The 25,303-nt window shown below is 45.3% G+C and overlaps 1 protein-coding gene across 1 annotated transcript in view; it reads left to right on the top strand.

The window, feature by feature from the left end:
- Positions 1 to 8,902: 8,902 nt before the first annotated feature.
- FYB2 (FYN binding protein 2) overlaps positions 8,903 to 25,303 on the top strand; it is a 131,273-nt gene continuing 114,872 nt past the window's right edge. Inside the window, exon 1 of the mRNA XM_079928988.1 lies at positions 8,903 to 9,082. Within this exon, the coding sequence (XP_079785114.1) occupies positions 9,074 to 9,082 (9 nt within the window). The 5' untranslated portion in view covers positions 8,903 to 9,073. The remainder of the gene's footprint in view (positions 9,083 to 25,303) is intronic.

The following is a 25,303-nucleotide window of genomic DNA, read 5'->3' as shown; positions in this document are numbered from 1 at the left end:
AGGACCTACTGTTATAGCACAGGGAACTCTACTCAATATTCTGTAATATATGGGAAAAGAATTTGAAAAAGAATATGTATATATATATATATATATATATATATATATATATATATAAAAACTGAATCACTTTGCTGTACACCTGAAACTAACACAACATTGTAAATCAACTATACTCCAATATAAAATAAAAATTAAATTCAGTTTGAAAAAAGGAATGGCAGGTTTTCTGCTTTGGAAAGTGGGTGAGCTTGATGCCATTTGAGTGGGTTTAGGGCATCGGGTTATGGCATTGGCTCAGTTATGGCCCTGTTGAATGTGAGGTGTCTATGGAGCGCCCAGGTGAGCAGTCCATCAGGTAGTTGGATACATGGATCACTGTTATACAGAACAATGCCTAGCGCAACAAATAAACAAATCTTTGTGGGGGCGAATGAATGAGTGAATGGGTCTGGAATTCAGTTATGACCTAGACTCCTTAACCACCTTCTACAAAGTGGGGCTCCTTGTCATAGTGTTTCCTGTTGTTTTCCTTCACAGAAATGATGGGTATGAGTCATCAGATGACAATTCACCTGTTTGTTGGATGCCTGACTCCCTGACTAGACTGCACGTTCCATGGCAGTGAGCACAGTGTGTGTTTTGTTCTTCACTGGATGTCTTGGCCTGACCTAGCTCAGAGTCAAGATTAGGTCAATACTGGTTGAATGAATGGAGGGCCAGAGATGTGGATGTAGGCACAGACAGGATGTAAATGCAAGCCAAGGGAAGGGATGGGTCTTGGTGAGCTGGAGCGTCCAGGTTCAGTTACTTGTTTGTAACATTTTTTTTCCAACTTCCTCCATTCCCTCCTCTTTCCCCACATGCTACTTCCCCCAAATCTAACCCTGATCAAGTCCTTTCAAGTCCTTCTCTGAGCTGCTTTTCCCTCATCTGTATAAGGGGGATTTATTATGTGCCCTGGTTGTGACATCAAATGAGGTAATTCAATTCACCAAATGTTTACATAGGTGATTAAATGCCATGGTGAGAAATGCCTTTGAATAAGTACACTGACCTCCATGCTCTCTGTTACACCTGGCTGGAGGCAGCATCCTCTGCTCTGGGAAAGAGTGGGAAAGATACATGCCACCCCTCTTCCCAGGAAGCCCTTCACTGCAACGACAAAAGGCTTTCATCTTGCAACCCGAACAGGGGCCGAATGGCCTGTCCCGTCCAACAGCCTCATTCAGACTTGACTGAGGTCTTTCACACAGGGCTTGGGGTGGGGGTGGGGGCCTGGCTGCAACCCACCTCCCTGCAAGCTGTTGGACCAGCTCTTGGTAGTGTGGGACCTGAGCTGCTGGCCGCTCTGCTAGCGTAGCTAGTGAGCAAGACACCAGCATTAGAGCAGAAAAGAATGCGCCATCACAGGGCTGCTTTCCGGACGACAAAGGGTCGGAGCAGCAACTCCTGAAAGCAGAGGCCATAAAGGGCCTGCTTGGGAGGCTTGGTTGTTAAAGGCAGGCCTTTGCACAGGCCCCTTTCTCCCTCTGGACTGTCCTCTCCTTGACTACTCTAGCACTAAGATCAAGCCTTGTTTCCCTCCCTGAAGCCTTTCTCCACCCCCTGGGCAGAGATACATAACTCCCTCTCTATGGAGAGAGAAGAGGGGAGAGATCCAGCCTTCACCGAGTGCCTACTAGGTGTCAGCTACTGCACGGGATTCTTTATATTACCTTTTACCATTGCATACTAGAACCATCTGAGGGGTTGAGTTTGTTAGACCCCTTTTACAGATCGGGAAGCTGAGGGTCAAAGACACAGGTCACTTGGCTGAAGGAAAGCTCGTAAGTGGCTGAGGCAGAATTGGTCAAAACTCAAGTACCCAGTGGATTTGCTTTCGCCATATTTCTAACAGAACACTAATTGTGTGGCTTTGGTTGATCTGTTCACAGCGGGTGCCTCAGAGCCAGAATCCCCTCTAATCCATCTCCCCTCCTGTCCCAGCTATACACTGAGCAGGTCTAGAGGCCTTTGCCCACCAGGGCTCAGACCCTGAGCACCTCCTAACCAAGGAGGAGGATGGTAGCGGGCATCCACACCAGCAGGGGAGGGCTGGTGCTAATTTGCTACTCTGATCTGGTGTCCATTGTTCTCTGGGATGAATTTTCTGTCACCAGTGTGCCATTGTGCCTCAGCTGTCACCCAGCCTTTGCTGTGTGTACCTTGTTCCACGGATGAAACATTTGCCTCTATTCTTGGTTTTTACTCTTTTTGCTCTGTGAGTCCTTAAACCCTAGTCTGCTTGCCTGATGCCCTAATAACTTTTCTAGACGCTGCAGCTTCTTTCCCTAGGTGTTGAAATCTATCCCCCAGATGCTGCCAATAATCCCCTAACGAATGAATACCATCCCTCCCCTAAAATCACAACGATGCCACCCCTGTGGGCTTCAGCTTGGCTACAACCTATAGATTGTGATCAATAGCACTTGACCCCAATCGAACAGATGAGTTTGAACCCAATTCTGCCTTTTATAGGCTTTGTACCTAAGGGAAAAACGCTTAGTCTCTTTGTACCTCAGTGTCTTCATCCATAAAATAGGAGTAATGACATCTACCTCCTGAGATTAATGAGAAGATTGAATGGTGTATGTCTTTAATGTATATAAGGCAATTTGATATATGTAAAGTAATGACCACTGTGCCGGATACAACACAAGCACTCAATAAATAAAGGATGTCTGTTGTTATTCCCAGCAGCCCAGAGAATGTCATTTAAGCATAGATATCTGGTCTTCAATTCAATCCTCAAGAAGTTGGCTAAACCCACCCAAGGATTAGTTTCCTTATTCCCTGACCCAACTCTTCCTATTTCCTCTGCTTTTCCTACCAGCTCACTAATACATTTCACTCGTCAGAATAAGATAGATTATGCTGCAGGAACAAATAACCCCCCAATTTTAATAGCTTTATATAGCAAAGATTTATTTATATCATAATCTGGTGACTATTGGACAGATCTCCTTAGTAGCTCTCTTAGAAGAAGGGACTTTGGGATCCAGGCTCCTTCTGTTTTGTGATTCCACCATCTTCAGCTCATGGCTTCTGAGATTGCTGCAAAAGGAGAAGAGAGAAAGTGGACAATTGAGCAGGCAGTCCTTCAAGTAACATTCACTCATTCTTCCCACCTCCCGTTGATGAGAACCTAGTCACACACCTAAATCTAATTGCAAGGGCGGTTGGGAAATATAGCCTTCTCACGTACCCAAGAAAAGGAGAGGGAATTGGGATTTGGTGGATACAAAGCATTTTCTCTGCTCATCTTACCTCCCTTAATAAAATAACCTCCATAGCCCCCAACAAGTGAGAAGAGGTAGCTGTATCTCAGAACCCTGAGTCTTCCATCCCCTGTCCTCCAGGCTCACCAGCACTGAGTCTCTCATTAATCAGTACTGCACACATCAGTACCTTTTCTACATCAGTACACCCATCAGTCATCAGTACTGCTGACCTCAGTGGACACTGCTCTTCCTTTATTTAACATTCCATCCCAAATGTGGACCAAAGGTGTTTCCTTTTTCACTATGCCAGAGCTGAAGTTAAATATCTAACAATATTAGATTTTACCAAAGATTGGGGGATGATATATGAGGAATTAAACAGAGAGTATACATGTCGATCCCAATCTCCCAATTCATCCCATCTAGCCCCCCTTGGTATCCGTACGTTTTTTCTTTACATCTGTGTCTCTATTTCTGCTTTGTAAATAAGATCATCTGTACCGATTTTTTCAGATCCCACATATATGCGTTAATACACGATATTTGTTTTCCTCTTTCTGACTTACTGTATGACAGTCTCTAGATGGGGATTGACATATATACACTATGGACACTATGTATAAAATAGGTAACTAATGAGAACCTACTGTATAGCACAGGGAACACTACTTAGTGCTCTGCAGTGACCTAAATGGGAAGGAAATCCAAAAAATAGGGGATATATGTATACGTATAGCTGATTCGCTTTGCTGAACAGTAGAAACTAACACAGCATTGTAAAGCAACTATACTCCAATAAAAATTTAAAAAAATAAACAGAGAGTAAGTTACAGTTGCTAATTTGCTTTTTTAAAATGGATTTTATGCATCTTCAACTGAGTCTTCCGTAGGACCACCTGCCTGCCGCACTCCTATCCCACAGCCACAGGTCAGGGGCCATTTGACCCCTCCTACCCAGAAATGCTACACAGGTGTCTTAAGTCCACAAAACATAAGCATGGCATTTGAGGGAGAGTGGCTAGAAAGAGAGGGGGATGTGTACATGGGTGGAGGAGAGAAGTTATGCCTCCCTAACTCCTGGCAAGGAGAGCAAATCCAATTCTTATCCTTTGATAGAGCTTTCAAATATATATAAAATCAGCTACCCAAATTATGATTCATGAGTCACATGCCAATTGACCTGTACCACTCCTATATCTTAGTACTCCGAGCTTCCAGGTTGCAATCATATGGTATTCCTGTGCCTTGAAATCCAGACCCAAGGAAACATGACCAAAGAGAGAGAGAGAGGAATTCCTGCTTGAATTGTCCATCTGAGGACCCCTTTTTCTGGATGATGGGATATGGGAATGGCTGATACTGGGAACAATTCCCTACTTCCTGGCAAGCCCCATCTCCTTCCCGCAGAGGAGTGGTATTCCTTTGATCTCTACAAGATAAGCAGATCGGAATACATCTTAATCATTCATCTGAGTGATGCATACATAATGTAACTGGCATTAGTGGAGGAAGATGAGCCTAAAGGGCTGCTATGTCTCCAGCTCCAAGCACAGCACTTGACATAAATAGGTGCTTAGATTCTTGGTAAAAGGCTGTTAAAGGGAAGGCAACTTGGCTTGGTCATGTTGTTTAGCATCCTTCAAAAAAGCTCTTACTAAATTATGATATAGTGTTAAGTTGATACCTTAGATGAGCACAAAATTCAGCTGTGAGCTTCCTTCCAGGCAAAAGAGAAACCAGCTGGCTTATACAGTTTTTGCAAACCAGTAGAAAAGAAGCAAACCCTGTTTTGAACCCACATACCTCCTAAGATAATTTCAGGTATTTTATCCTTAAATGATTTCCATTTAGATAACTGTATACCTTGTAGTAACCATCCCATATTTCTGTACTGTTTATCCATCCCTTCTGCCTTCGCATGCACCCTGTCCTCTATATGGCATTTATCTTCCTGTTCAACCATCTTACTTTATTTGGCTTTGTATTGCCCAATCCTTCAAGTCCTCTGGTCGCAGCATGGAAGGGAGGAAGGAGCCATGTGTGGAGGCAGGGTGGAATCCAAACAGAGAGTCAGACTTGGACTCTTCAAGGCCAGGGTATCTGCCTTGACCTTCCAGAGTCTCATGTGCTTCACTTGTCAACCAGGGATAACATCTCTTATCTCACCATCATGCAAACCGTGTAGCTTCTTACACAATAGACTCTCAATAAATTTAAGTTCCCTTCCTCTTTCCTTCTCTCTGTTTCAAAAGTAGTCAGGATATAAATTATACATAAATAAATCATGCATTGTACTGGAAGTCCTCAGAAATGATTAATGTAACCAATAATAATTTCAATATTAATCATATGTTGCCCTAGCAGCACCGTCCTGATTCTGACAATCTACTTGCTCCACCCTTGTCCTCATATAACAAATGGTGCTCAAAGTTTACCCTAGAAAGAGGTGAATGCACGTGATTTCCCACTTTTGGATATTGTTTAAAATCTTTTCTACATCACAGTATTCTGCTACAAACCATTACTTATGGTGCAATTTGTAGCAATATGTTTGCCGAGAAATGAAAGACAGGAACGGAAACACTACAAGTCTACAAGCAGTATCTGAGACTGAAAGTAAGGTTTGGCAGCGTGAAGAATGTGCTGGAAATACTGATATCTACTGCTCAGTATGCCCAGGAATGGGCGGGACCTTGTTGGAGAGTGTGGTCCATTATCCCCATTACCACGGGGGCAAGCTGAAGCTAGGGGTTTGAGAGACAGAAAGGTCTAGAAGATATCGAGCCTAACTTCAGCCAAAGTATCTGCTAAGCTTTCTCACTGAATGAGAGGAGGATTCAAAGAACCCTTCAAGCTCACAGATTCTGTGAGTTTATTATTCTGCATTTCTCTAAGATTTAAATGGGAGCAGCCAGAGTGGTGGTGAGTGTGGGCTCTGGAGCCGGACTTCCTGGATCGCAAGGACTGCTCTCCCACATGTTAACTATGTTGCCCTGGATTGGTGACTTTAACTGGTCTGTGTCTCAGTTTCCTCAACTGGAAAATGAGAATCATAATAAGAACTAAATAAGGTGATGTTTCTAAGGTCTGGGAGACCATTCCCAGTGGGCAGTACACCCTCAGTCAGTCACTTCCTGGTCCATAATTAAGTGCAGATCACTGAAGCTCACAGTGGGCCACCAAAGCACCTTGTAGATAGAGGAGGATCTCATAGTTCTTTATTCAGTTGAATTACTTATTCCTAAAATGTAGCCAGAGCTAAACTTAGATCAAAACCCATCCCCCCCGCAATGTCTGCACTTTGTACCTCCCTCCACCCTCCCACATAAGCCTGTGTGAGTTCTCCTTGTATCAAGCTGGATGCAAGGACCTGTGTACTCACGGCGTGGGAGCTCATGAGCAAAATGGGATCATTATACGGAAATAAAACAATGCTCTTTCACTAGTACATCCAAGTGCAACATGTGCATTTTGACAGTGACATAACCACCATGAATTGAGAAGGAGAAAATAAAGAGAGGAACCAATATTTTTGGTGCTCGTTAAGCAGTAAGCACTGTAGAGATTTTCACCTGGCACAGTAATCCTCAAACTAACACCGCCAGCCCTCTTTTCTAGTTGTACACAAGAGAAACGTACATCCTAGGGGTTTGTTGACATCCCCAAGGCCAACATTTAGTGGGAAAACTGAGTTTAGCATCTCATAACGTAATAACAGGGTTCTAACAGTCATGGTTCTTAATCCCACTTGCAAAAGACTCCTAACAGCTACCGATAAGTAGTGCCCACTACATCCTATGACCTGCCACTGTAACTTGTCCTGACCCAAACCAAAAATCACAGAGCTGCCAGTCCTGGCAGGTCCAGGGAGGTGAGAGCCCTTCTGACCTAGTCCATCCGTCTCTGCCTTTGTAGGCTGGTCTGAAGCCACCAGGGGGAGCCCTTGCATTAAGAGCAAAGGAAATTTGACAGCCTAGTTATCACCTGGGATTGGGAGACGGGCTCAAGCTCTCCTGAGGGCTTCTGCCCTTGACTCCTCACTGTATCCTGTACACATGTATACAAGAAATACTTGCCTTTGACCTGAGTGAAGGCCAGGCCGGGAGGGAAAGTTACAGAGAACCTTGGGCTCGTGCCCCATGTAGCTTGGAGGAGTGGGCTCCTAATCTGATTGCAGGCTGAGCCCCCATAACGACAGTGTGGATCAAACTGTGAGTCATGAAATCAATGGAGTGGGTGTGTTGACCATTGATTTTTTAATTAAATATCACATCATGGCTCAGAAGAAAATAGAAAATATCACTGTGATCACACACAGCACGAGTGATTATTGTTTTGAGAAATTTTAATTTTAGTGTGTGTGTGCCTGTATGCTGACTCATGATGTAAAAGATAGGTCTGTGAGTCATTTATTATTAAAACATCTTGACCTAAAAAAGCTTATTGAAATCCAGATTCCCAGACCCTAGACTAGAAGAGTGGGCTCCTGTCTGCCCTGGGGCCTTGAAGCCTGTATTTGTAACATATTCCCTGGCAGCTGTGATGATCAGCACGGTATGGGAGCCACCTGTTAGAGGAAATGGGCAGGCAGGTGGGCTCTCCTCACCTGCCCTCCCCCCCACCTCTGCCCTGGACAGGGCAGGAGTCGCTTTTCACTTCATGAGTTTGGCCCTAACAAAGCAAGAAAAGTCACACAGACTGCCTGCTGTGCTGGCCTCCCAAACTCCAGGACAGCTGTGAGCTCTTAAGAACTGGGAATTGACACGGGTTCGTGCCCCGGGCCGGGAAGATCCCACATGCCGCGGAGCGGCTGGGCCCGTGAGCCATGGCCGCTGAGCCTGCGCGTCCGGAGCCTGTACTCCGCAACGGGAGAGGCCGCAACAGTGAGAGGCCCGCGTACCGCAAAAAAAAAAAAAAGAACTGGGAATTGGGTTTCCAGCACCAGCTCTGTCAGAAAAGCGAAAGAGCGCGCACACACACACAAACCCACACAAACCTAGAAAAATAAAATCCCTTTAGAGTCAGCCAGACCCGTGTTGAAACCCTGATCCTTCTACTTACTACCTGTGGGGCAGGTTACTGGGTCTCTCTGCACCTCAGATTCCTCCCCTTTTGAATGGGATTATAACACTTCCCAGGGCGATTGCAGGATTTGGGTAGAATAATGTATCATGCTTAGATAGTGCCTGACCCCAAACAGATGCCCTATTATAGCAGCTCCCTTTCTGGCCTCCCTGAAATCCTTCTATGAGTTTGGGCACTACCTGCCCCCGTTGGGCTTCGGTTCCCCTGTCCTTTTGTGAGGGTGAGTAGCCATCCGCAGGGTCGGCCGGGATAGGCCGAGGCTTTTACTGAGGAAGATTACATGGTCGGGCCTGAGCCTGCTGCCCTAACGGGAGCCCCGCCGCCCCGTTCCCCAGCTACTCCCCCGAGCCTCGGGCACAATGTGAACTCCCTGCAGGGTGACTGTCGGCCCACCCTGAGGGAGAACAGTGCGGAGAGCCGCTTGCCGAGAAGGGCCTGAGTCTGCAGATCTTTGGTCGGAGAGATCCCTCTCGACCCCGGCAGGTGCCGGTCCTGCGAACTCGGCGGACGGAGGCCGGCGCGCGCCCCGCCGCGGGCAAGAGCGCTCCAGCCGCAGCAGAGGGAGGAGCTGCCGCCCAGGTGGGGCAGGTGGGGAGCCTGGGCTCAGGTGTGTGCGTGGCGGCCGGGGGAAGCGATTGCTTCCTGGCCGGTGCAGGCGGAGCAAAACGGACCCTTGGCCCCAGGATCCAGACTCTGTCCCCCAGACTCTGCCTCGGAGGAAAGCCATGGAAGGGGTAAGTCTTGTGGGTTTGGCTGTGGGCTTTCTGTGGATCTTTTCTTGCCGGGTCCAGTTCCTCCCAGTAGAAAGCGTGGGGAGAGGCTGCCTGTGCACCTCCGCCGCCCCATGGAGAGGAATAAACAGGATGTGTTATTTGTGTTAGTGCCGCCCAGCTCACACTGGCCTGGCGTGGGGGTGGGGGGGACGGAAGAGGCGTATGTACCCTTCCTGTGCCACCTTGGAGGCTGAGGGCACAGAGGCTCTCAGGCGTGGTGGCATGAGGGACCCTACCTCTAACCCTGCGAGCTGGGCTTCCAACCTCCCCTCCTCCCCCCTCTCCCCGCCCCCAGCCTGGGTGTCAGTGAATGTTGGCCTCTTTGTTTGCTTGTCCTTGGGGACTGTGCCGGCCCTCCGGAGATTCGTGGGCTTCCTGGTCAGAGGGCAGGGCCGCGGGGGCTCTCCTGTGGCTTGTGACTTTCCTGCCGGCTCTGCGTCTTATAAACTGTGTGGCCTGGGGCCAGCAAGTGCATCTTCCTAAGCGTCTGGCTCCTCGCTGGTAGAATAGGATTACTTAGAATAACTCGCTTGTGAGATGATTGGAGCTGCTTGTGAAAAATAGACATGACCTATGGGGACGTGCCCAGCACAGAGCACGTGGGCTTCCCTTCTCCTTGGCTGGCCACGTGCTGTTTGCCTAGTTGGAGTTTCTCCGCCTGACTGACCATAGTTTCCTTTTTCCTTCTCTAATTCGCCACCCCCTCCCTTCCCCCCTTCAATGTCAGTTTCTTTCCAAGGGAGCGGGGCAGGGATGCGTTTCACCTCCATACCGTCTTTTTTATACGTTTGGAGTCAAGTCGTTTTCTCCTGTGAATCAGGCGGCTTCCTTCCCAGAGGGACATTGGGATGGAGGACCCACTTCAGCAGTCACCCATCAGGAGAAGCTCCCCTTTGTCCCAGGGCAGCGGACATGTGTCTCTCTGTGGCCGACCCTCCAGTCTAACTAGCTGAATTTTGGAAAAGAGAGAGCAAAGGCACGCTGGTATGGCTTCCGTCTCCCCTCCTCTGAATTCTCTCTCTCCCCTACCCTGCGGTTTAGCAACTTCTGAGAAACTCCTCCTTGATGGAAAAATGGCAGGCTGAATAGATCTAGTGTGATTGTGAGAAAAAGAAACGGACTTATGTTTTGCTCTCTCTGATGTGCCAGGATATGCACTGGCATCCATGATTTCAGTTTACCTACATGACAACACAGTGAGGTCAATGCCAATTGCCCCAGCTCTTATGGCGGGAAACGGTCGGAATGTTGTCTGTTGCTCAATATCACACAGTAAGTAGCACAGGCTGCAATTTGCCAATAATAAATATTGAGTGCCAACTGTAAGCCAGGTATCACTAGCAAGGATGACAAGAAAACAGGTGGAATGTTAGGCAACTGAGGAGAAAAATGTACCAAAGGGCATGTTAGCTCATAACATTTTTATGGGGGAAGATAATGCAGTTATGGGGTAAGCTGATATGGTGATGCAACTTTTTCTGCTCAAAGAGGGAAAAAAAGATCAAAAGAGAGATAGGGGTTATTTCTCATTTTAAAAGGAGGATTTGGTTTTTTTCTTAAGTCAATAAAATATCCATTCAATATGTATTACTAAGCACCTGCATTGTGTTGTCAGGCCTGTTTCAGGGGCTACAGATGCCTCAGTGACCCAGTCAAAAATGCCTGCCTTTATACAACTTATATTCTAGTGGCGAAGACAACACACACACACACACACACACACACACACACACACACACACACACAGACACAGTATATATATATATATATATATATATATATATATATATATATGTATATATATATTAGGTCAAATGGCAGTGAATTCAACATAGAACCACAGCATGAGGAAGAGTTTAAGCAAGGGGAGGCACCAAGCAGGAGAGGCTGCTATTTTAAATGGGATAATTTCAAGAAAGGCCTCAATGTAAGGTGCCATTTGAACAGAATTTTGAAGCAGGTGAGGAAGATGGCCCTGTGGATCTCTTAGGGAAGAGTACTCTGCAGAGGGATAACAGCGAATGCAAAGGCCCTGGGGCAGAAGCTTGTCTGATGTGTTCAAGGGGCAGTAAAATGGCTGGCGAAGAGAAATCAAAGGACAGAGTGGTCAGAGGTAGAGGTCAGGTCACGTAGGGTGCCGGAGGCCATTGTCGGAATTGCAGGTTTTCCTCTGAGTGAGATGGAGAGCACCTGAGTGTCATGAGTGGCAGAAGGGAATGATCCAACTTACTTTTTAAAAGGGTCACCTGGCTATTGTTTACAAACTCGATGATAGAAAGAGCAGGATTAGCAGTTGGCTGACCAGTTAGGAGGCTCTTGCCCTAATTCAAGCAAGAGAACATGGTGGCTCAATCCAGAATCTTAGCGGTCAAGGTGGCTAGAAATGGTCAGATTCCAGATATATATTAAAGGTAGATTCAACAGGATTAACTGAAGGATTGGACCAAAAAGATGTGAAAGAAAATGACTCCAAGGTGTGAAGCCTGAGCCCCTGGAAGAGTGCAGTTGAGGTTGAATGAGATAATTTAAGGTAGCACAGGTTTGCAAGGAGATCAGGGGTCAGTTTTAGACATAGTAAGTTGTAGGTTGAGGGGCTGAGTAGGCAGTTGGATATTTGGGTTTAGAGTTCAAGGTAGAGGCCCAGGCAGTAACTATGATTAAGAGAGTAAACTTTCATTGCCTAGCAAATACTGGTGCATAGTAGTGTTTAGTATATGTTACCGTGGTGGTTTTCAAACTTGGCTACATATTTTCTGACATTCCTCCATAAAGAGGTGGAGTTTGCGTTCCCTTCCCTTGAATCTGGGCAGAATCACGACTGCTTTAGCCAGTAGACTGCAACACATGTGACATTATGTGACTTCAGAGGCTGTGACATAAAGGGCTATGCAGCTTCCATCTGGTTTGTGGGAACCCTCACTCTTGTAGCCCTCAGCCTCCACATAAGAGGTCTTTGGAGACACCTCAGGTAGGTGCTCTGGTTGAGCACCTAAGCCTAGCCTTCCAGCATCCCTGCAAGACAAGAACCAGGGCCCTGCAGACCAGCCCATCCACCAGTGAGGTACCACTGGGTCAATTTCATCAACACCCTGTGGAACAGAAGAGTCACCCAGCTGAGCCTTGCTCAAATTCCTATCCCACAACATTGTGAGATATGGAAAAATGGTTATTGTTTCAGGCCACTCAGTTCTGAGGTGGTTTGTTTTGCATCAATAGGTACAAGGTACATTTTTTTATATATATAAAAATATAGTTTATATAAAAATATATAAAATATATTAAAAATATATAAAAATAAAAATATATATATATAAAAATATATATATAAAAATATAAAAATATAGTTTATTATGTAGTTTAGCTACCCAAAGAGAGATTGATGAGCTTTTGTTTTTCTAAATCTGAGAGTGAAGTTCTACCCTAGTGCACTCCCTCAGCTGGGTAGCCCCACAGTCTTGGCAAGAGAGAATCCTAGCATTTTTGAGCTGGGAATGCTAGTAAGCTTAGAAAATGGTACTTGAATTTTTGATCAATGAGCATTGGAGTTGGAGTTGAAAGATCCATATTTTGTTTACTTCTGCCTCTTAATAGGCAAGTGATTGGAGCCAGCCATTGAAAAATAAAATGTAGGAGTTGGGAGATTTTTCAAAGACCAGCCAGTCTAACAACTCCCATTTTAGAGATGGGAAACTTGGGACCCACGGGGGATAGTGGGCACATGCTTTGTAACTACTTCCCCACTGTGCCTCACACAGAGTGGATGCTCTTAAATGTTGTTAATTTTGAGAGTAAACTCCGAGCAGCAGATGCCTACACTCTCCCCTTGCATTATTTGATAGAAATTCACCAAACAGCTTCTCTGAAGCAGGCCCTTGCTTAGAATTTCTGAGAGGGGACCTATCATAGATGCCCTCTAGTTGTTCAGTTTTGCAGGGGAGAGTGTCAAGAAAACAGACAGCTGCAGTATTAATGAAAAGTCGAATAAGGAAGAAAGGCTCAGGTTTCAACAGGAGCACCGAGAATAGGGGGCTAACCCAAAGTGCAACCATCCTGGGCGCATTGGAGGACTTGGTATCTGACTTGCACGTCAGAGAACTAGGTGGCCCTTCATCAGGGAAAGAGGAAAGGAGGGGAGGAAAGCAGAGCATGGACAAAGGAGCAGAGCTGAGCAACATGGTGGGGTGAGAATCCAGGAAGGAAGGAGCTAGAATCAAATCCCAAGAAGTAAATAGGGACCAGAAAGCCCCTGAATGCAGATGTACTTCAACCTGGAGGCCAAGGGAGCCACTGAGGGACGGCACCTCCCAAATGGGACTAAACGTCCCCTGCAGTCTTCTCATGCTCTGATGTCCTGGGACTGCAGGACCTTCTCAAGGTCTTATGTGGCTTATTTTTGACAGCACTTAGTCTAGAACCTGGGTTCTAAATGCCTGTGAGACCACTTAACAAGCCCTCAAGAACAATTTCAGGGTTTTTTCCTGAATATTCTGATTTTTAAAAAAAATTTATTAAAGTATAGTTTATAATGTTGTGTTAGTTTCTGCTGTACAGCAAAGTGATTCAGTTATTATACATATATCCACTTTTGTTAAGATTCTTTTCCCATATAGGCCATTACAGAGTATTGAGTAGAGTTCCCTGTGCTATACAGTAGGTCCTTATTAGTTATCTATTTTATATATAGTAGTGCATGTATGTCAGTCCCAGTCTCCCAATTTATCCCTCCCCATGCCTTATCCCCTGGTAATCATAAGTTTTGTTTTCTACATCTATAACTCTATTTCTGTTTTGTAGATAAGTTCATTTGTACCCTTTTTTAAGATTCCACATATAAGTGATATCATATGTTTGTCTTTCTCTGATCTTTAATAAATAGGTCATGAGACAGGGTAACATCTGAAAAAGGGGATGGGCCCTCTGAGAAGGATGTAGCCATAAAAATGGTCTCCCAGTCTGTTCTTGGGAGAGTGGAGTTCACTGGGGATTCAGATCAGATCGTTGGGGTGAGGCTTCTTGGGAGGTCCAAGAGAATATCTGAGAAGGGGACAAGGAAAGATCACCCAATTATTCACGATTCCTAAAGACTGGCCACCTCACCACTGTCTTTGCAGAGAAAATGTGCTGCAGGGGCCTCTTGAATTGTGTTGCTTTGTCCTTGACCGTGAAACATCAAGTGGCCTGCACAGCTGCAGGGCTGATGTCCGGTCTTAACCAGCAGCTTGCACCCTGGATTTACCCAGTGTTACCTTGACATTGAGTCAAGCTTTCCCTTCCCCAAACTATGCACCTACATTTCTCCACTGGAGAGGTGGTTCTAACAGGCTAATCTGTTCATGTCACACCCCTGCTGAATCTCCTTCAGTTGTCCCCTGTTGCCTGTGCAGGTAGAACCCAAGCCCCTTCACCTGGCTGGCAAGGCCAAGGTGCTCCCACCACAGCCTCCTGGCCCTGCACCCCTTGTGCTCCAGCCTGTTCTACCCCATGCACACTCCTCTCTCCAGAATCCTGATTGTCATTTCATTAATACTCAGCTCAGGTATCACATCCCTGAGAAGCCTTCACTAGCCCCTGGGTCACAATTGGTCCTTCTCCACCTTGCAAGACCCCAGCCCTTTGAACAGCCCCAGGTTTGGACTGTGAGATCCCAGAGGCAGCACAGCCTGGCACTTAGAAGCACAGACTCTGGGGCAGCCCAGCTGGTTTCAATTTCTGGCTCCACCATTTACTAGCTGTTCAGCTTTGAGCAAGTTACCTAACCTCTCTGTGCCCAGTTCTCATTTGTAAATGGGATAATAATAGCTACCTCTCAGCAGTCAACTGAGTTTTATATAAAGAGCTTAGGACAGCTCAATGAGCTCAAAGGGCAGGTAATTCTACAAACTAAAATAGCAATACGGTACAGTAATAATAAGTGGACCATTATGGGTTGAACTGTGTCCCCTCCCCACAAATCCATATGTTGAGGTCTTAACCCCCACTGCCTCAGAAGGTGACCTTATTTGGAAATAGGGTCTTTACAGAGGTCACGAAGTTAAGGTGAGGTCATTAAGGCAGGTCTAACCCAATATGACTGGTGTCCACATAAAGAGGAGGGATGTGGACATGGAGGTACACACAGAGGGAGGACAGCATGAAGATAAAAGGAGAACATCTTGTGAACATGAAGACGGCCATCTACAGGCCAGGGAGAAAGGCCTGGAACAGAGCCTTCCCTCACAGCCCTCAGAAGGAACCAACCCTGATGACACCTTGATCTTGGACTTCCAACCTCCAGAACCGTTGTCTGAGTCACACAGTCTGGGGTACCTTTTTTATGGCAGGCCTCGCAAACTCTTACGTGGACCTGACCAGGAAATTAAGAGAATTTATGTGAATACCCAATGCAGTGCCCTTCCTCCATCGACCTGGGAAGGATTTTGTGCCATGTTGTCGTTTTGACTTCTCAAAAAACAGACAGCTGTGCTTAGCTCTTCAGAGAAGAAATCTGAGAAGTATTTATTAGTACCCCGCTTTGGAAATGGAGTGACATGCTCTCAGGGCCAGGGGTCCGTGTTCCTTTCTGATCACTGACTCTTGGGTTTGGTTTTCCTCGTCTGTGAAACTCTAAAATAGCAAGCTCTTGGGGTGATTTTTTTAAATTAATACTAGTATTTTGTTAGGACATGCTAAATACAGGCAAGTTACAGATAACATGCTTCAGCAATAATGAACAGTTTTGAATCATAATACTGGGAAAAGTTAAAGTTTTACTCCTTACTCTTCACTCTATTACTGTTTTCATCTTACCCATTTTGCAGATAAGGCAGACTCAGGACTCAAACTCAGACATATGTGACTCAGGGTCCCTATTCTTTTTTTTATTATTATTATTTTTTAATATTTTTTGCGGTACGCGGACCTCTCACTGTTGTGGCCTCTCCCGTTGTGGAGCACAGGCTCTGGACGCGCAGGCTCAGCAGCCATGGCTCACGGGCCCAGCCGCTCCGCGGCATGTGGGATCTTCCCAGACTGGGGCACGAACCCGTTTCCCCTGCATCGGCAGGCGGACTCTCAACCACTGCACCACCAGGGAAGCCCCAGGGTCCCTATTCTTGATCCCTGGTTTGGTTCCTTTTTAGAATGATCACAGTGAGTGGTTTATCGGACAGAGGTGTTTAGAAATGTTTCAAACAGAACGCCTGAATTTGAGTCTAGGTCTGCCATCCCAGCCACTTGTTATGTGGCCTTGAACGAACCACTTGTGTCTAATGATACCTACTTGATAGTTTGTCCGTGAGGATTACATAGGATAATGTATCTGAAGGTACTGTTGTAAATAATAAAATTCCATACAAATATTCAGAATTGTTGATATCATTACAATTCCCCAACCAAAATTTGAGCAGAGAAGACAGTAGAATTCAAAGCACTTTCCGAGCCCTGCACTCTCCACTTTCTGTGAGCCAGCCAAGAGCTCATCTCAGAGATCCGTGTGTGATCTCAGGTAAGAAAAAGGAAAGAAAAAGGAAATTGTAAGAAGGAAATCATACTTGGGAAAGGTGTTTAACCTTTTGAAGTTGATACACAAAAACAAAGCAGCATCGTCATTTAAATGTTTAAAGGATCAGTACAGGAGTACCACCTTCCACACCCTTAAAAATATCACCCCAAAGCCTCCTGTGTTTTGTTTTTCACCCGGTGCTGTTCCTGAGTACATGCTCTGGAGCTTTTCCCCAAGCTGCGGTACCCAGGAAAGGACACTGAATTGGGAGTCTGAGGACCGCTTTCTGAATTTAGTCTCTGCCGCTCCCGCCTGTGTGCGCTGAGGCAAATGTTTCATCTCAGGGAGGGCTCAGTTTCCTCACTTACTAACGAGGATTAAAGGAATGAGGTGACATATTGCAAAAAAGCAGCTAGCATCAAATATATCCATGCACTCTTAGTCTAACCTGCTAGTCCTTTTAAGCTGGGTGGTAAGACCTTAGGAAGAATTTAAGATGTTTCTGCCTCATTCTGATCTCCATGTCATGGGCAAGGGACCCTAATGCCTGGCTCTGTAATTCTCAGAAACAAATGCATTAACAGTAGATGTGCTCTAGCCAGCTCTGTGCTCTTAATTCCCCTTAGCGCCCACCCATGTGCCTTGCTTAGTGACTGTTGTGTTGAACTATGTTGCAAGAAGGAAGGAAGGCAGTATTGATGGAGGACCCACTCTGTGCCAATCCCTGCCTAAGTGCATTATTTCATTCAAGCCCACAAGTCACCTGAGAGAAATATTATCCCCATTTTACAGACGAGGAAAAACAAGTTCTTTGGGGTTACGCGGTTTTGCTATTGTCATTATTAACAACAGCAGCTAACAGTGAGCACATCTGTGCATCAGTCATGACTCTGAGCGATAGATATGTATTAACTCACAGCCACTCTAAGATAGGCTCTGTCATTAGGGAGGTAGACACTCCCTCTGAGAGACCCGGAGAGGTTGAACAGTTTGCTGAAGGTCACACAACCAGTTGGTGGTGGCACTGGGATGCAAACCCAGAAGCTGCAGTTTTAAAGAACATGTTCTGTAAGAGTTCCTCTCTCCCAGAAACTCTAGGATAGTGGTGTCAGGCTGTCAAAAGTACAGAGCTAGCTGAAAAAGGGGAGGTATCCCAGCACACTGATGCCGTGAAACCCAAGGACACAAGTAGCTTCAGTCTCTGCTTGGAAAACCCAAAGCAGTTTTGACCATATACTACCCCCAGGGAAAATAGCATAGTCAAAACATTCTTACCGTTCCTCAAGCCTCTCTTTCAGAAGACATCTCTGCATAGCATGCATTCACAATGAAAAACAGTAAGAAATCTCCCAGCAGAAAAACAGAACCTGGTAAACGCCCTTCATCTGAAAAGTAGTTTCCAAATGTATCTGTAACTGTTTTGAGTACTTTCCAGTTAACTCCTTCAACAGGCAAGGCATTCATCTTTGCCTCACGGGCTATAAATCTCCCATATCTTTACTAGTGCTGAAGACAGATTTCTATTGACTTTTAGCTTCACAAGACTGATTTAGGAGAGAATATTCGACTGGCAGACTCACTGTTGGGATGTTCCCTGTTTTCTCCTCCAACCCAGGAGTGCAGTGTGGACCTGGGGGCGGTAAGGGATGAGAAGGAATCCCATTATTGCCTTTCCATGCTACCAGCACTGATGGAGAGAGGGCCACGTCCACCCAGATGAGGCAGTGTGGTACAGGTTAGGAGCCTGGGCAGGGTTCCAGAGGCTGAAGGTTAAGCTGTACCCCTTGGGACATTAACTCCATGGACCTCAGTTTTTAAAACCTGAAATGTTGGAATAATATCTGAATCTATCTTATTAAAATGGTGCAAAGATTTACATGGAATGTCTTTCTCTGCTTCAATTCTCCCACCCAAAATGTTAAGAAAAGTGCTGTTTTGAGAAACAGTCTTGGCCTTGGCAGGAAATCTACGTGACTTTGGGCAAGTCTTCAGAATCTTCATCTATAAAACAACAGGTTGACTCAGAATCTTCAGTTACCACTTTGAGTGCTGACATTCAAAGATTTTATACCTAACATCAAGGGGAAATTTCTGGTTCGTGGGGCGGTTAAGAGGGTGAGTGACAGTTACTTTATTCATTGGTAAACCCACTGTTTTACCAAGTAGAATATGAAGCAACAACTCCACATTTCTTTTTGCTTCTCTGGCTAATGATCTCCAAATGTAGGATCGTAGTCAATACTGAGCATCTAATAGCTTCAAGTCAAACATTTGGTTCAAATTGTAGCTCCATGACTTTCAAGCCATGTGTTGAGAGGGTGACATCACTAGATGGCAGGTCCCTCAGTGAGGATGAGGAGCAGAGTCACTTCCAACTCATATCAGACATGTAGTGTGTGTGTGTAGTGTGTGTGTGTCTGTGTGTGTCGTGTGTCTGTGTGTGTGTCTGTGTGTAGTGTGTGTGTCTCTGTGTGTATGTCTGTGTGTGTGTAGTATGTGTGTGTCTGTGTGTGTGTAGTGTGTGTGTGTGTCTGTGTGGTGTGTGTGTCTGTGTAATGTGTGTGTCTCTGTGTGTCTGTGTGTAGTGTGTGTGTGTGTGTAGTGTGTGTGTGTCTGTGTAGTGTGTGTGTCTGTGTGTGTGTAGTGTGTGTGTGTCTGTGTGGGGTGTGTGTTTGTGTGTGTCTCTCTGTGTGTAGTGTGTGTGTATTGTGTGTGTCTGTGTGTGGTGTGTGTGTGTATGTCTGTGTGTGTGTGTCTGTGTGTGTAGTGTGTGTGTGTCTGTGTAGTGTGTGTGTCTGTATGTCTGTGTGTGTAGTGTGTGTGTGTCTCTGTATGTGTGTGTAGTGTGTGTGTCTCTGTGTGTGTCTCTGTGGGTGTGTGTAGTGTGTGTGTGTCTCTGTGTGTATATTGTGTGTGTGTCTTGTGTAGTGTGTGTGTGTATGTGTCTGTGTGTGTGGTGTGTGTGTAGTGTGTGTCTCCGTGTGGTGTGTGTGTCTGGGTGTGTGTGATGTGTGTGTGTCTGGGTGTGTAGTGTGTGTGTGTCTGTGTGTGTAGTGTGTGTGTGTAATTTGTGTGTGTCTGTGTGTGTGTAGTGGGTGTGTCTCTGTGTGGTGTGTGTGTGTCTGTGTGTGTAGTGTGTGTGTAGTGTGTGTGTCTGTGTGTGTGTGGTGTGTGTGTATGTGAGAGAAAGAGAGAGAGCGAGAGAGAGCGAGCGAGCCTGACCTTGAGGTTAAGCCGCTGAGATTGAGCAGTTGCTTGGTTACAGTGAAACCTCCCCATCCTAACCACTATATGCCGCAAAGTTTTATTTCAGAGCATGTGTACTAGTTTCCTGTTGCTGCTGTAACAAATTACCATAAACTTGGTGGCTTAAAGTACCGCAAATTCATTCTCTTACCGTTCTGGAGGTCATAGGTTTAAAATGGGTCTGCGGGGCTGCGTTTCTTCTGGAGGCTCTCGGGAAGAATCTGTTTCCTTGCCTTTTTCAGCCTAGAAACGACCCACATTTTGGTCTATGGGCCCTTCCTCCAGCTTCAAACCGGCAGCAGAGTATCTTCTCTATGACCTCTGTTTCCGTCTTCATATCTTCTATGACTTTCCTCCCTTCCTCTTATAAAGGTCCTTATAATTATATTAAGCCCACCTGGATAAACCAGGATAATTTCCCCATCTCAAGATCTTTAACTCAATCACATTTCTAAATCCTCTTTTACCATGTAAGATGACATATTCACAGGTTCTGAGGATTAGGGCATGGATATCTTTGGGAGGGGACATTATTCAGCCTACCACAGTCCTAGCCTATCCTGACCATATTCACCCCAAAGTTGTTGTGTTTTCTTTTTCAGAGCATGTGTCACAGCTTTTTTTTTTAAGTGTAAATATCTATTTAATTTCTCCCATTCTAGGTTGTAAATTCCATTAGGAAGAAGCAGTGCCTACTTCTTGTTCACTGTTCTCTCTCCTGATGGTTTAAATGATTAAATAACAACAATAATGACAATAGATAACATTTTGGAGTCTAAGCACTGTGTCTAGCTCTTCCTTTGAATAATATAATTTAATCTGCCCAGCGATCTGGCAAGGAGGAGTAACATTACTGTTCCTGTGAGTTTAAGTGAGTTTAAGTAGCTAGACCCCAAAGCCACACAACTGTTAAGTTGATCCAGGAGTTGAACCCAGATCTTTCACTTAATAGACAAGGTGCTGAGGGACCACAAAATCAAACACAATTTATACCTTCCTCAAATTGCTCAGCGTTTAATAGGGAAGATGTATAAAAATAACAATTATCATACAGTGTGACAATTATAACAATGTGAACAATGACACTATGTTCAAGTAACTGAGGGAGCAGAGAGAAAGAATCTTTTAACTAGACCTGGGTAAGGTAGAAAAGGCTTTCCCAAGGGAGGTAATTTCTGATTTGGGTTTTAAAAGATGAAAAGCGTTCACCAGGCAATGGGGGATGGGAAAGGGAAAGGCATTCACCAGGCATAGGGAATAGCATATACGCAGGAACTGAGGCAGAAAATGACATGGCGTGTTTGGGTACAAAGGGACAGTGGCATAAGGAAAACTTGGGGACTTGTGTGCCTCTGCTGAGGACTGCATCCTCTGCACAGCAATGGACAAGTACTAGGGTGAAGAGTGTGTGTGTGGGCTGACAGCAAGGATAGAACAGATTCTGAATTAACTAAGTCCTTTCCCCCTTCCTCAAGTTGCTTATGAGCCAGCGGATATGTGGTTAGGGAACTGCTTAGTTTCAAAGTTTCAGATAGAGCTTCATAGACTCGTTATACTGAGTCCTGCTTTACGCCATTCTCCCTCTTTTTACCCCAGCCCCCCCATGAGGTTTATTCATCTATTCATTAATTTAGTATGTACTTTTGAGTATCTACCACGTGGTAGCTGCCTTGTTGAACACTGAAATCCCAAACTAGTTGCCTCTCCCCTTTGGTAAGCCAATTCCAAGGGTTAACTGCTCTTTCCATCTGGAAAATCCTTTTGTGTCAGATCTATAGCATTTATACACGTTTTAAGATAACGTCTTAAATCTGTGTTGCATTCCGTTTATCTTTCATTTTATTCAAAGTGTCCTCATGATTAATTGTATTTGATATTTATAAGGACTTTGTGAGGTAGACAGGACAAATACAATTATTTACATTTTAAGTATTACAAAAAAAGAATGATTTTATATCTTCAATTGGTCAATATGTGTTTTAGCTAACTTCTTCAAGCCATGGTAAGTGCTGTGAGAAATAACTTCTATATGGTTGAATAAGGTTGTGGTTAGTAAAGTTCTTGTATGCATGTTTCTCTAGTCAACATAAATTCATTAACTGTTTACTGTGTGATCAGCATCAAGTTAGACTCAGGGATTTCCAATCCTTACCACGAACTTTCAAAAGCAAGGTATCCTATTCTATAGATGAACAAATTGAGGCTCTGTGAAACTAAATGACTTCTCAAAGATCACAGAGTGACATAGATATTCACCCCTGGGCTGATTCCAATATTATTTCTATGTTCAATTTGGCCTCAGTGAGTCAAAAGCTTACATATTCTTCACAAGGACCCAAGGAGATACACCTTAAAAATCAGCTAGATCACTTCTGTCCTAGTTCTCATATTTCTTCTCTCGAAGTTAGGCAGTTTTCAATGTTTTTTTTTTTTGTGTGGTACGCGGGCCTCTCACTGCTGTGGCCTCTCCCGTCGCGGAGCACAGGCTCCGGACGCGCAGGCTCAGCGGCCATGGCTCACGGGCCCAGTCGCTCCGCGGCATGTGGGATCTTCCTGGACCGGGGCACGAACCCGTGTCCCCTGCATCGGCAGGAGGACTCTCAACCGCTGCGCCACCAGGGAAGCCCTCAATGGTTATTTTTTGTTTGCCAGCGTCATCTGTTATTAAAGCCTTATTATTTCCTCTGGTCACTTAACACAAAGAAAAATCTCAGTTAATGTACCACTACGCCATACATTCTCCTCATTTTGCCCTTCAATTATTCTGCCTGTTTACCTCAAGCTAGTATCTCTGAGCTAAGTGACAAAGTCTGACCCAGCACCCATGAGATCAGTACAAGGCTATCTCCATCTAGTTGCCTTGTCATTTTTTTTCTTGCTTGGGGCCCCTTTGGTATTTCTAGATTTAGCTGCCAATAAACAAGAGAAGCCTTCAGGAGGGAGTGCAAATGTAGATTGAGCCTAAGTAAAGCCACACTGAATGTTTGAAAGGTGGGTCCCGTATTGCCGTCCATTATTCTGAACTAGCTTTGTTGGCTGGGTTGGGGCACGGGTGGGGAATGGAGAAGGATACAGAGATTTCACAAAATGAGTAGAACCAAGGGGTAAAATCCATGGATACTTCAGGTCAGTGAATGCAGAAGAAGAGGGGGGTCAAATGGAAGCATTTCTGTTACTGGAAACCAAAATGCCACCAATTAGAATGGATACAATTTTTCCATCTGAAATCATCAGGCCAATTAATTCTGTACCTATTTCCTAAGCATGTGCTCTTTGACACAGATAATCATTTCATCATTGTCAAAATCACCATGATAATCATGATCGTCAACATCATGGTCCTCCTCCTGTTCATAATCATCATTCTTTTTATCTATATTACAGCTCTTCTCATCAAAATGTCGTTACTGGAGGCCTGCTTTGTGCCAGGCCCTGGGCCAGTGTTGATGCCATGGCGGTTCTATGATGTGAATAGTTGAATCTCCAACTTACTAACCTGGAAATAGGGAACAGAGAACAGAAATAGTTTTTTCAAGGTGACAGAGCCAGAATTCATACAGATAGGGTTTTTTTTTTTTTTTTTTTTTTTTTTTTTTTTTGTGGTATGCGGGCCTCTCACTATTGTGGCCTTTCCCGTTGCGGAGTACAGGCTCTGGACGCGCAGGCTCAGCGGCCATGGCTCACGGGCCCAGCCGCTCCGCGGCATGTGGGATCTTCCCGGACTGGGGCACGAACCCGCGTCCCCTGCATCGGCAGGCAGACTCTCAACCACTGTGCCACCAGGGAAGCCCCCAGATAGGGTTTTAACCTAAGACTTTCAACTCCAAACAAAGCTTACATGCTTAATCCTATTGCTGCACTTACAGTAGCTCTTAGTCTAGGAAGGAAGGAGAAATGTAAAAGACAATAACTATGTAATCAACGCTGCAACTGAGAGAAGCACAGGATTTCCGGGAGCAGAGAGGAGTCAGTACCTCTCGCTGCATACTTGATGGACGGCTTCCTCAGGGAGTTACAACTGAGCCGAGTCAAGCAGTGCACCATTTCAGACAAGAAAAAAGGAGAAGAACATTCTAGGCAGAGGGTGAAGTGTGTGTGTAAGCATGGAAGCATTCATTCCTTCAGTAAATATTTACTGTCTTCTCTGCTCCAGGCACTATGTTAGGAAACCCAAGGGTGAGTAAGAAAGAAATATATCCAGTGCAATGGATGCCCTAGAGAAGATAAGTCTGGAAGCTTCAAGAACAATAAGAATTTAGAGGGGGAAATGAGAGGAAAACAAGCTGTTGATAATATCCTGTATTATGATTTAGCGTGCCTTTTCACATGCCTAGAACACAACCTAGTACATAATAGGCATTTGACTAGTTAGTGAACGACTGAATGAATTACCTCTCTTGACCTTTAACACAATCCATTTGCTTATAATTAGTCCCACGAGGACAGAGAACATTCGCTCACCGCGATCACCACTTGTATCTGCAGGGGAGCCACTGAGTGGCAGGTCTCCAGAGGACACTGTCTACAGGGTAGTCTATGTGAATGGTCTGTGTCATCACAATGTGACAAGTGCCCCTGGGGATGTGCAGCTTGGAAACTTGGGTTCACATCTGCTCCAGGGAATTCATATTTGTTGATTGAATAAGCTAACGAATGAAGAAGGCAGGAAGGAATGCTCAACAGGGATTAGTGTTATTCAGCCTCTTAGTCATGAAAGAGGCATTAGTTAACGCTCATGCTGTAAACCAGCATGTCTGTTTCACAGATGGGGAAGAGATATAAAGGGCCTCCCTCAAAACACACATCTAGGGAGAAGAGCCAAAAGAGAAACCCAGGCCTCCTCCAGTCAATGCTTCTCTGCTACAGTGTGCCGTTTCTCTGTAAATCCATCAGTGCATGGTTTCTTCCAAGGGGCCGAGGTTGCCTCTTTCCTAGGAAATGGCTGGGTTGCAGTTTGTCCCTGGTCCCACACAGCTGGCACCCTCCCAGGGTGAAGGAAATTGGGAGCTGGTGCCGGGAGCCTGTGTCAGGGATCAGTGTGTAAGTAAAATTGCTGCGGCAAACCTCTCACCAGAGGCTTTGCCTTCACTAGTTCCTTGAGTAAAGATCCCGAGGTTCAGTGAGTGCATCAGCAGGATATGTATTCAGAAAGTACAAAGATCGCTGAGCATCAGCTGTGGATGAAGAAATCTTGTCCCAGATAAAGGGCGTGGCAGACACTCTTCTGTTGCATTTCTTGACTGTTTTCAGACAAAAATTGAGGCTGCAGGAGTGTCTTAGAGATAACTGGGGATGGTGGTCCCAAGGTCTAGGGTCAGCCATTTCTTAGCTCTTTGATCTTAGGCAAGTAACTTGGTCCCTCCAGTTGAGTCTCTTCATCTGTGAAAAGGAAGTGAACCACTTCTCCATGGCAGCGTTGAGTAAACAAAACAGTGTATGAAAAGGGTCTCACCCAA

This window comes from Stenella coeruleoalba (assembly GCF_951394435.1).
Source record: "Stenella coeruleoalba genome assembly, chromosome: 1".
Classification (NCBI taxonomy): domain Eukaryota; kingdom Metazoa; phylum Chordata; class Mammalia; order Artiodactyla; family Delphinidae; genus Stenella; species Stenella coeruleoalba.
The sequence above is the reverse complement of the archived record's forward strand: the minus strand, read 5'-3'. Positions and strand labels throughout refer to the sequence as shown.